The sequence below is a fragment of the Trichoplusia ni genome, chromosome 16 (genome assembly GCF_003590095.1).
Source record: "Trichoplusia ni isolate ovarian cell line Hi5 chromosome 16, tn1, whole genome shotgun sequence".
In the NCBI taxonomy this organism is placed as follows: domain Eukaryota; kingdom Metazoa; phylum Arthropoda; class Insecta; order Lepidoptera; family Noctuidae; genus Trichoplusia; species Trichoplusia ni.
The window spans coordinates 244,904-258,395 of NC_039493.1; the positions used below are offsets into that span (position 1 = coordinate 244,904).

The window sequence follows — 13,492 nt, forward strand, 5'->3', positions numbered from 1 at the left end:
GATGCACAATACGAGCAATACGAGTGTAGCAAACAGAGCTATGGCTATTGAGTAAGTTTGGAAATGTTGCACTAACTTATGATACAATAATATTGCCATATCGTGCACCGACGTTATAGTAAGACACAGGTTGCTGCTGTGTTATTGTTATCTGATCGTGGCCACTCGTGTACTGGTTCACTTTAAATATACCAGCTAGGTACATTGTAAACAAATATGTACTTGAATATCCATGATCCACAGTATCAACTTCACACGTATTTATCAAAACATTTGGAAATAACTTTTTTTCTTAATATTTACTTACTTATTATAAACTTACCTAAAAGGAAATTGTATTGAATAGAAAGCGAAGTTTTCCATAAATCTACGATACAACGATACAATTCAATGTACTTTAGATACTGTGGATATTAAAGTAAATAAGTAAGTACAAGTTTGCGGTCGGCGGGTTTGCTGTATTCGACAAACATACGTCTCTATCATACACATAACTCAATTTGATAATGATGGTTACGATAATTAAGCATTAAGGAAAGCCAATTTTTAATAATCTCAATTTTACAATAATTTCACAGCTTTATGTATCGACTTACGATTAAGATAAATAAAGTAGCAATTGACGCAAACGATGAAAAGAAAAACAATATTTATTATAGAAATCAATACAAGAAAAGAATGTCGTTGAAACACGTCCTTTTCTATTTCGAAACGGTCGATAATTCAATTGCTTAGCAATACTATCCATGTTTCGCAAACACGATAGGCACAAGGCTGTGGAAAACAGATAACATTTTTATTTAACTGTTAGGTATATCAGTTAATCAATAACTTCCTTAGTGCTTCTAATGCAAACACATTAAACAACACAATTGATATGTAAACTAAAACGAGTAATATCATTATTACAAAAGAAAATAATGTAAGATGCAATGAATGAACATGATGCATTCAGCGAATCGTAAAAGCGTACTGGGCGGCCATATTGAATCGTGTCCAAAACGGCAAAGGATTATAATGCTCACCTTTGTATCTGGGTACGAAGTTTTGGATGTCTTCGGGAATGTTCTGGTAGAAATGCAACTCGCGAATATTGAGCGGCTTGATTACTGTACTGTCGTTTAGCACCAGCAGTCTGGTGTGCCCCCCTACCTGTGCACAGAAAACACGGTTAGAGAAAACTTCATACAGCTCCTACACGCAGACGCATTGCGTTTGCCTTACAAGTCAATCATTCGCTTTTACTGATTTACATTCAATATTTGCGCTATAGCATTCCTAACAAAGGAAATATATTTACTATTTGCTTAAAATAGCTCTAGATCGATGCCGAAACCTGGTAACAAAAGCAAAGGTTCCAATAACATATTCTAGATTACTGTTTGCCTTTACTTTTTACTACTTCTCTATTAAAAATATAAAGGGAAAAAACGTTAGTGTAATATTCATTGGTCATGAACACACGTTTTTTAACTAGAGCTTGAATGTAGAAAGTCAAGCGTAGAGCCATACTAATGGTAATTTATGGCACGAGTAAAAAGATTAAATCCTTCTCAATATAATAAAACATACAATAATATTTTCTTTTATCGGTTTTCTTCGTCACCTAAACATTGGCAACCTTGTAACAAGTGACTCATTTGATCGGTTATGTATTTATGTACATGTATCCGTCACCAGAGTTGAATGTATTATTTTTATCAGATAACAAGTCAGTTCGATGCTGCTTTTGTCATAAATATTTTCGTTCGCTTTGTTCATAACGATATGTTCTCTTAAATGTAAAATGAAAATATCAGCACAAATCCGCATCGCGTCGTTTCAAGTTGTTTGTTGTGTAGAGTACATATTCAGGCGACCGGCGAGGCTCGGTGCAGCCGCGTATTGTACACATGTACAATATGCATTCGACCGATCGAATTACTTGCGAGTGAGAAATAGTGTAAAAAGTACGGCGGTGGTGGCATTGACCCGGCGTGTGGCTCACGCAGCACCTGGGCGCGGCGCGACGACCCGCCGCCCCGGGCACGCGGCTCAGCGCTCATCGATTCGACGTGCACCTACGTGACACCCCGCTCATCACATGCACAGATTTTTAGAAACGATTTATGTCCTTTAATGTCGAATTTAAACTTGGAACCGCTCACAATATGCATACGTTTCTGCATTCTACTCTAGTCTTATGCTTAGGTTTATACTTAACAATAAATCTGGCAATAATTACTATGCACGACGAATACAGGCGGCAGTCCTTAGTACCAGAGACAATGGTAGAGCGGTGTTAGCGCGGCAGGCTGTCTGTCGCAGTACTGTAGGTGCATGAGTAATAAGCACGCCATACTTATACCGTTCCGTCTCGTTACGGACTCTGCACAGCTAATCACACCACAATGCATTTATCTTAAGGATCACATTATTCATAATAGGTCACTAAAAAACTACTCATTAGTACAGACATAACAAAGCGCAGCGTCAAATGGCAAATAAACGTTTTCAATATTTCTGTTTCATTTATTGACTAAATTCTAAGATAGACTGAAGAAAAATTCAAAGGCACTCATTGTATTCATATTTGCAGTTATACCGCTAAGTAAAATAACCTCTGTTGAACCACAATTGCGCGAAGCTATATTAATCTGAACGCAAATGGTATTTATATTGGGGATCCAGACATAGCACAAGTTAACAAAGCGTGCTTCAGTAATGAATTATGACCTACATGGGCGCTTGATAATTATTATTGCATGTTGGCCTGTCAGTAGGTACTCGGTATCGTAAAAAGTTCTGAAGGCATTATATCCGTGTAAATAAGGCTGACGTTTTAATACATTAAACAAGAGGGAAAGAAAATGATTTTGTCACAGTAGCTAAAGGAAACTGTTTCCACTAAGCGAAAAATTGCTTAGAAAGTTATGAAGAACATCATAAATCATGCTGCCTCCGTTGACGGGCCGCGGTACTTTATCATTGTTAGTATTTGCTCCTGCGGATCATTTTAAAAGACAGATGATTTTTATCCAAGAACAGCACGGTGCCAACTTCAGTCCCGATTTTATTGGAATGCCGAAAGTGTCAATCAGATTTTGCGTTAAACGTGAACATTCTCGCACGTATAATTCTTTTTAAAATACTGTTCCCTTAGTCTATATTCAACACCGGACTTTTTAAAACCTTTTTTTTTGTACTATGACCACGGTGTAGCATACCAGTCGCCTGAAAACCACATCCAATTACTTGAGGGTTACCAAAAATCGTATTGCGTAATGGTAGAGTTCTGGTATATAGTTACCTGATTGTGTAGGGGCAGCACATCGACTTCGTGTCCCTCGTCAGGCGAGAGCGGCGAGTGCACCACGGCGACCGGCGCCGGCTGGCCGCGCTTGCGGTCCGCGCCGCGCCGCTCCGGCTCCCCCATGCCCCAGCCGAGAGAGTACACCATCACTTCGGCCGAGCCACCGCCGCCGCTGTCCACCTGGTGATAAAAAAATATGAATTATAAGTATTGTAGCACCCAAAAGTTAAAGAAGTCATTAAAAGGATCCTAATATTCAGGTGAATTGAACACACACCGAGGTTAGTTTGAGATGCGGAGATAAGGAATGCTGGAAGAATTTGGGATAAGCGTTTAATGAGAAATCATAAGCTGAAAATAACTTCTGGTTAAGGTAATAAATAAGAAAGTCTGTGGCTACATAACAGACAATTTAAAAATACATTATGTCGGCAACGACTAGTTAATTCCACTACCAAACAAAAGACTGACCGTAACTCATAAAAACCCAGTCTTGTCTATCCAGTACAGATTCTACTTATATCACTCCTTGCTAATGAAGTTAACCATATGTGGTTGCAGAAATCATCGGGCACATACACGTGTTTACCAAGCAATTGATGGTTAAGCAAGTGCCATGTTTAGCACGTATTCACTTGAGCACGTAATTGAAAATATGCCATTCAAGTGTCACTTCTAGTTTGAGCACTCAGACAATAAGCATTAATATATTATGTCCGTCATATATTATATTTATGGGGAAATACCGAACCATATAATCGTCGACCATTATCTAACTTAGATTAGACGTTGCGACATTTTTATGTAACAGTATAAAGCTGGTCTCCATTTATGGGTAAAATACGTATGTAACGTGGAAATAAAGCAATAATATTTATGTTTGTATCAACTAGTAACTGTTGACGCAATTCAAGAGATTTCTAAATGATTTACATAAGTAAAACACCTTTAAAGTTGGACAAAGGATTTTATGGTTGCGTTTAATCTTTGTCTGCCAATCAAATATGTATAAGAAAGTAATAATACTAATCGTAGGTGATTTACACGAAACCTACAACCCCCCAAAAAAGCTGTTGTGCAAAAGAGCCGCCTCTTTATCTTAGGTAGTGCAGCTTCTCGCTTACACAGATGCAACGGTAGCTCCTCTCTACAAAACTACGATTATAAACCTCATGTAGATGATTAAAATTTTTGTCAGACTATATAAATAAACATTTCAATGACGTCACTTACATCAACGTTTATAAAGCAGAATCAATTCATATTATAACAAAACAAATTGACGTAACCTTCACTATTGATTAATGAAAATTCAGCAATACAAAGTAAATTTTCTTTCTTAAAAACAATCCGAACTTTATGTTACAGATAAAAACAGTTCATGTAGAGTTCAAAATGTTTTTGTTATTGTCCGAGACAAAAAGAAGGAGAAGTTTTAAAGCAGTGTGAGATGCAAGTGCGGTAGAGGCTAGTTTTAGTCAGTAAATGTCAGGTTGGTGAACCGGGGCCTTCGAGTGCTTTTTAAATGGCTGCTACTCGGCAACCGCCCGGGCAACTTATTATTTTTTATCCTCTCACTCCGGCTGTCACGAGTTAACAAGAATAGGGCCAAACAATGCCACAAAACTTTCTGGAATTTTCTGTGATACGTTTACGCCCTCCAATTGTTGTAAATATATTCGATTTAGTTTCATCTGAAATAATATATGCTACTTAAATGCTAGCGGTGTTTTGTTCCAAGTAAACGTTGACCTGTTTACCATTTTCTTTGTTTATTTTATCAATAATGGTTATTGTGACGCAGTAGAAACGCAAGCGCTTTCAATACTCCAGTGTCACGTAGTCGAGATTGCGTAGCGAGAGCAAAGCTTGGCAGCGCAACCGCCGATGCCGGCGCGCCGCCCGCGGCGTCACCAAATTAGAAGCGAACCAGCGGCGCATCTGTTCTCGGTATAATCGTATGACGCGCAAACCCCGCCCCCCGGATAGTCCGAGGCTCGTCAGCGAGCCACCTACTACCACGTCAACGATACCTCATATAACAGGGATATACCGAAATAGAGAACCAAAATCTATAACGTCATAAAATCATATGGTGTGTAAACACTGAGTTTGCCAGGAACACTGAACCAAAATAATCTAACATGGAGTCTCGGTTACATAATAATAGGCGGCCGGTATAGTTAAAAATACGCAAGTCTGTATACTGTTTGAATTATTTGTCGACGCTCAATACATAATATTATCGTAGAGACCTTCAGACTCTTGATAAGAGGAATACGAGTACGTATGTAATGTAACACATCCCTTTGCGTGTCAACATTACGCATGCCCACTAGAATTTTAAGTGTGACAAGAAGCGAATGTTTGTAAACGCAAGATAATAAGGTCACGAATGCTCAGAACTGGAGAAAACCGGTTACGAGGTGACGTGAAGTCGTTTCAATATTTCGAGTTTAACTTATCGTAGATCATCCATTATTGTAGCCGTATGTTACAAATTACTACACCGGTAATTCCATAACAGTAGTAAAAACAATAATGACGCGAAAGTACAAATAATTGACGGTTTTTGTGAAACACAAAATTGCTTTAGGAAACAATGATTATTTTTTTAGATAAATGCGATCGATTATTATTTCGCGTCGAGTCATACCCGGATCTAGTTATGACATAATCAATTTAGGAGAGTCTACAAGATTACTATTCCATCGAGAAAATTTGATAACATGGATAACAAATTTTATCAATTCAGATAGATATTGTTCTAAAAACAGTTACATAAACATCGCCATAAAAATGCGTACCTGTGCGTAAAAGTTAAAAACAAACATCGTACGATGCAATCATCATTGATAACAAACCACTTCAAGGTTAGTTAAGTATCGTGAATTTTCCTTTTGTTTATCTAAACGTCAAGAATTTCCTCGCATAAAGACTGACACGACAGCCCTAGGTTGACAGATACAAGGGTTCCGGGCATTCAGCTGTGTATTTCTGTTTAAATCGTTGACATCTCCTTGCGGGTCGACAACAATATATTTAGCATCCACTTATGAAGGCATAATTTCAGCCAAAGAATTTTTTATTATTGCCGATGTGACTGAACAAGATCTTGTTATGACAGCGTTAATGGCAACATTACTCTTTATAATTACAGCAATAACAGCTTAATAAATTTTACGTACGTGTGTACAGGGATTTGGAGGCATAGTAAATGTATTTCCAAAAATGATTTTGTTTATTAATCGAACGAATATGTTTAATTTTGAAATTATGACAAGCGAGGAGCCTGGATAACCTAGAAAGTGTGAGGCCGCGATGTACTGGGCATTGACAAAATTAGGTCAGTGGGTTGCGGCAATATGCGGTTGCTCCTAGAACATGTTCCACTATATTATATTATATTTAACAAAATTCATTATTGTGATCAGGCTCCCAACAATCTAAACAAGAACTTTGGATTAGTTCCGAAACAAATAGAAGAGCACAAGTGTTACATAAGCAATTTGTAACCCGAAAACATTAGCGATCAGATAAACGTCCGCTAATATAACGATATCACGAGATAATGGAATGCGACAAAGTGCTCTGCCACAACCATCTGCCAACAGTCATTCTAGATACTAATGTACCTGTTGCTATTCAAAGGAAATTATAACCGATATAGAGAACCGTACACGGGCGTTTTACGTACTGAATGAAGCTAACAAATAAAGTCAGCTGTGCAAACGTGAACCATGGCCAGAGACACTAACACTCAACGCATAAAAGCAAAATGTTCAGCAAGACTCATCCTTGACCATTGTATACAACAAATATTTATATCTCGTGATGTATTAATAGCTTTACCAGAATAAAGCATTATTGATTTTGTCAGAGCGTCAAGAGCTCCGCCAGAGCATCTACGTTTAGACTATATTGATTTTATGCATATTGCAGATCACCTTGAAAGATTTCCGCTCTTACTTCGTGTTTGTACTTTGTTTGAACTCGGATACAATGTAAACCTGGTGTAACTCATTCATAACTATTTCTTTCACAATTGTCTTTCACCACTTCCTTTACAACTGACGTAAAATCTGTACGAAATCGTAAACAAGATTGGTTTTGTTTTTAAATATTTCTATTGTAGCGTGCTTTTTTGTTTTAAAGCAGATCTGTAAAATAACAATAAAGAAAAGCCATATCTATCATTGTCATGCTTGGCGAGAATCGGGGCTGTAGTTTGAATGAAAACACGCCAATCGAGCCAAACGACTGACTCATCATTTTCATTCAAGGAAATTTGTTTTTAATTTGTCGCCATCGTAGTGAGTAGGCGGCAGTAGGTACCTAATTGATAAAATCCATTTGCGAATCGGACTTGTGTTATGTCGATAATTTTGCACGAGTAACATGATAAGTTAGCGTACCACATAAACGAGCATCCTTTATAAATAGACGCTACTTTTTGTCGCTAAATCAGGAGTCACGTGTGTATATACGTGAGTACAAATATATAAAGTGCCTTGAGCTTGACCTGACTATGGCACAAAAAATGGTACGTACTTTTAACGAACAAAAGATTACATCATGGTCTGCAGGTGGTTTACATCAGTAATAATGTACTTGATCTTGATTGTGAACGCATAAAGATTTTCTCACACACAATTAAATGTCACAATTAGTAGGTGCATTACGTAGTCATGTAGCATTTGTTATGAGTGAATGATTGGACGTGGGCTTATATCAGAGCGTCACGTGGGCCAGCATGCGCCCGCCGCAATGTGGCACGCCAACTGCACCCACTGTGCCAGCTTTAATTACTTCAAAGATATGATTTTATACCGTGATTGATTGATGCTTGGAGTACTAAGAAAATACTCTGATAATACTATCTCACATAACAACACGGTGCACAAAAGCAGGACGGCTTGATTGATAAAGATTGTTATTCTAAACATGACACAATTTCGTTAGAACGTGGTATGTACAGATGTGTAGTAACTATAAATAAGCTGGTATAAGCAGGAAATGCAAAGGTGCATACGGTGTCAGGAGACTTAGTTGCGAAAGCAAAGCGGACATACAATAATGCCCAGGCTCTGTTCACAACGGAAAATTCCACGGAGCTTTCTAGAGCCCCTCGGAGTACGCAGGCTTACGACATTTGACTGGGCCGCGGTGCTGCGCCGGCGCATGTAGAGCCCGCATCGACACTTTCACTGTGTTTACGTTCGATGCTAAGCTGCTACACATATAAAGTGCGACCTTACACTTTCCAACAGTTATGCTCTATCAAATATTACGATTGCATGACAAGAAATTGTATTATTGTTAAAAACCAAGACTGGTTTTGAGGACAATGCCACAAATTGTAGAGCACCAAGCTCAATATAACTCATCAATATTAAAGCTGTCATTATTTACAGCACAGAAGAACTGTGAGAAAATAATATTCATGCAACACTCAACTGGTTTTACAAGTTTGACGGCTTTGTTTCTAACTGACAAATTAACCTCGTACGAAAATTCAATGACACTCGATAAAAAAACGCTAACGATGTCTTAACGTCAACGCTAACTAGGTATCTTTGAACATTGAACACTCGGTGTTTTGTGAAAAATAAAGTGTTGCGTTACTGTGTACCCCGAGTCGAAATTTGAGAGTCGACAAATATGCCAACAGAACTCTACTTTTTTCAAAAACCGTAATAATTTTAGTACGGCAACCTTAACCTTAAAACCATAAAAGTAATTACAAACTTACGTAACTGACTGATAAGGGAGTGCGAAATGAGTAAGATGTTTAACGTGAATGCGCGATGGCCTTCGCTATCATACACTTAAGACTTTTTAAACAAACTCTTTTCTATCATTACATAGACTTATATCAGAGTTCATGGACGTGCAGCAAGCATTTGTGCCGGGAAAATCTTGGCTCTCACGTCGGATTGAGCAACGTATATTTAAACCTTAGTTACCAACCTGTGCCTAGTTCGGGGATACAAATACAAAGCGATTTTATATATGTTCTTTTTTGTAGCATTTGATCTTGCAATCAAACGCTTAAAATTCCCGATTAGGAAGTAAAATGCGATACTTGTTACACAGTATACGAATGTTAAATCGTATGAAAAACAAGTGTTTACGAATACACCCACCAAATAGTTGAATACAATACTGTCAACATGAATTATTTATAAAGCTACGTTTATTTTAAATTCCTATTATTCACCTAAATCAACATGTTATTTCCGACTAAAAGGTTGGAATTTTATTATGATTTTCAAATAAGTCTCAAATAAGAAACTATGTAAGAAAACTTGAATAACTTGTTTATCAACTGACGTCACAGCCTATTGTATATGATATTTTATCATAAAACTGATAAAATTTTATAACAATATTTACTGAAGAATGTTCTAACAAAACATTTAATAAGGGAGAGGAGTGAAGAAATAACAAGTACCATAAGAGTCTTGTAATGCATTTAGGTTTATGTAACTGACAATGTCATAGAGGTTACAAAGACAATAAAATTCTATGCATAATCTAATTAACATCCGGGTACCTATGTCTAGATTAAATTTAAATCCTATTTACACAAAAGATTTGTTGCTAATTCACTTTGTTTTCATTCACGATACTACGCAGCGCAAGTCCTGTAATATAGGGGGCGAAAAGTTCATTGATCTGATGTAGAATTAGAAGCAGACATTAATATTATTGATTTTGTGTAGTCGTAGAGTTGTAACGAAAGCATTCGACGAATTGGTAGAGGGGAATATGAATTAATACTCTACAGATGATAGCTGTAAAATGTGTGTCGTTGATCTCAACTGGCTGCACTGTGTATATTTCGAGTATTGTATTATTAATTTGTATCCTTCAAAGAAATAACATCAAGGGAAGAAACTCGGTCCTTTTTTTAATTTGCGCTCGGGGGTACAGACCCAAAATGAGGAGGCCTTGTTTTGTTATAAATAATTTCCCACAAAACAGGTACCTATCCAGGCTACCAATAAGGTTTGTTCCTAACAAGTTCTTATTTGTGTAAGTCAAATAAGATCATTCTGTAACACAAACATCTTAAACCTTAACGCAATTACATAACGAAGGACTTCAGGTCCCCAACTAAGAGGGTTAACCCGTATATTGGTGCCTACAATAGCATCCCGATGACAGTATTAGGTGTAATATACGAGCCCTCTATTTGCTGAAGTTAATTGTAACCTCGGGCTGTTTTGCTAAATTGAGAATTATCCACCGCAAACCACAATTAATTACATGGTTTAATGTGTTAATCGAAACAGAAAACATGGTACAGTTATATTGTAATCATATGTTTAATGAAATGGCTTTTACCTAAAAAGGATGAATAGGTACTAATTGTAGTGTATTTTTACGTATTTTCGGTGTGTATAGAGCTTTCTTTTTGGGGCAGTTTGAAGTCGTCATAGCATGAATCCTGCCAAATGCGTGCAGTTTACGCACAAAGTATAATGACCATTACAACTGTACTCTAAGCTATTGTTTTGCCTCTTTGCATAAAGTATTCTAGTTCAAAATAAAATAAGTTTGAAGTTCCACTTTATGTAGAGCAATCAAAATTTTAAAGTTTAAATATGGTTTTCAGTAATTGAGACGCAATAAATCGTTCGATTTTGTGCTTAATGAAAATTGTAGAGTCCTTACCGTAGCCCTAAATTATAACTAGAATTAATAACCGTTCACGCCGAATTTAAAATAATAGTATGCAACCAATTGATTTGAATAGCACGCCGTCACCGATCGAGATAAGTGGCGGTCCGGAGCGTGTACCGAGATAGTGACGTTTGACGTGGTGGCGGCGCGACGCGGTACGGTACCATCACGCGATCCACACCAACAACAGCTACCTCGGCTACGAACAGACTGCACACACTACACCGCATCCAACCTACCAATTAAGTAAAGCTTACAGCTATAATATTAAACCTGTTCCAATCTTTAGTACTAATTTGGCATACATTGATTTAGAAATTAGGCGCCACTGCAGAAAAGAAAGTCAAAACACTATCAAATAATGACAGCTTGTATCGCGTGAATGTCGTCAATAACTCACTTGACTATAAACTTCCTTGAGCCCGCTCGTGGTGAAATCCCAAATTGGAACACGTTCGCGAGGAAATTGTCCGAGTCTATCACAAGCACAAACACTACAACTGACACAGAATATTACTCAACACACAGGAACCGAACTATGTAGAGAGCCAAACGCCGTAACACAGTTTCCAAATAATAATATTCTCTTTAGAGTTTATAAACGAATACATGGGCAATTTAAAACAGGTTTTCTTTGTTAAAGCGTAGTCTTGCACAAAAAAAAATTAACGCAAAAATAAAAGTAGCGCTACAAAGCGCAAACACTTGTTTCTCTTGGCGTTGCGCACTAGTGACTGAGACGATAGCGGGCGAAGCGCGAACCACGAATCAATGTTGCGCAGCAGGCCGGTGTGTGCCGTGTCTGTAAACAGAGGTCGCACACATCGGCGCGGCCGGCTGGGATCCCCGGCCCGGCCGGAACACCAGGGGACGGCATTGTCTCGCCACGGGAGCCCGTCTGGAGGTACCTGTTCGACCACTACCGGCCCGTGTAAACGAACCCGATTTGACCTTTCTAACATTTACAATCTAATGATTAGAGCCGAAACGCTACTGTTTGTTCCGGTCACCCATCATCGATATCGACGCCCCCCCTAAACTATGTTTAAGTAGATTAGGGTTCATAACATTACAACTTGAAATTATGTTACTTAAATTATTCATTAGTATTTAGTATCTATTTCTGTATCCGTTTGTCTTATAAACCTTATGACGCAAAATTATTAAATATTTTAAAACGTAATTCTTACACATGCCATCGTTTCAGCAAGCGTTTAAAATCAGAAACATGAAATTGGAAAATAAAGTGGACAAAATTATTACAAACATCGGAGCGCTGGCACAATCTAGATAATGTGGGAATGAACCCATGCGAACCAAACAAAGCAGCTGTGAGAATTTACATGGCCAACAAACCATTTAGAACTCCTCAGGAGATTCTAGAACTTCGTAAATTTGTCACAACTGCACCTTGCAGCCTCAGCCGATTAAACTTGTTACATTATATAACTTCAAACTTTAGTTGTACTATTAAAGACTCGAGTGTAAAGAGCAAACAAATAAAATTATTGTCAATCATCTTGATTAGCTTCAGGCCGATGACGCACGGGTCTATGCGTTTACCAAATAAACTTCTAACGACGCTAAACAAGCTAATTTACGGAGGATCGGCGTAAACAAACATATAAAGCCTAATATAGATACTCCAAGAAGTTTACATTTTTGCTCCGGTTACTGACGCCATTTAATTATAACCAGGACTGGAAGGAATCTGTACAAATCCCAAGATACTAAAAATAACGAGTATGTTTTTTATAAAGATGCAGTTATTTGGGATTACCGCAAATATTGGCGAGTTGCAATCTCAAGGTTATATTATACCTGGTTTTGTTTTGAAGGCGATGTAAATTAAATGCCTGCTCTATCATAGTATAATAATATTATAAAGTGCGTCTGGTGGCCTGATCTCTCAACTACGCATCGAAGTTCGCAGACGCCTCCCGGCAATCTAGTAATAAGATATTTTTAACGTTTCAGAAACATAAACCAACGGGAAGCTTTTATCCGCATACTCGTAGATGAAAAACATAACGCATTAAAAATGTTTGAATCATTTGGAGAATAACAATCATAAATTACGTTTAATATTTACGAGTACATTGAGAACAATAAAGGGGCATTGACGTTTTCTTATATCAGACCAGTGAGACGTAATTCGTGGCGTATAAAAGCACTTACTGTATCAATGAAGGATTTCAAAACAAGAGGAATGTATAGTCTACTCGAAACACGTAGAGCTAAAACAATAATGTGTAGTAGTTTATTATTATTGAAATGTTATAGTGATTTTCTGGTTTATTTAGTGTAGGTACAAATCGTTGACTAAAAGTCCGATAAAAGACCGTACCTTTATATTTCGTTTTGTCCGAAATCAAGGAATTTAACCTTAAATTGTGTTTTCATTTGATAAGACTGGTAATTTGAAGGTTTTAAATGAGTTCGTACCTTCGTGCTATCTTAAACCAGAATGCGGGTTCATGAGAGATTGTCTTAAGTTTATCTATATTTAAT

The 13,492-nt window shown here is 37.5% G+C and overlaps 1 protein-coding gene across 4 annotated transcripts in view; it reads right to left on the minus strand.

Moving 5' to 3' along the window:
- Nucleotides 1-13,492, minus strand: part of LOC113501901 (inositol hexakisphosphate kinase 2) — a 43,871-nt gene that overhangs the window by 4,534 nt on the left and 25,845 nt on the right. For 3 of the 4 annotated variants that reach the window (XM_026883207.1, XM_026883208.1, XM_026883206.1), the window contains 2 exons: nucleotides 3,290-3,472; nucleotides 1,026-1,152 (listed from right to left, as the gene is read on the minus strand). In XM_026883207.1, the coding sequence (XP_026739008.1) occupies nucleotides 1,026-1,152; nucleotides 3,290-3,472 (310 nt within the window). Of the gene's footprint in view, nucleotides 1-1,025; nucleotides 1,153-3,289; nucleotides 3,473-11,381; nucleotides 11,818-13,492 lie in introns of those variants that run through there. The other variant, XM_026883209.1, reaches the window with a different exon arrangement.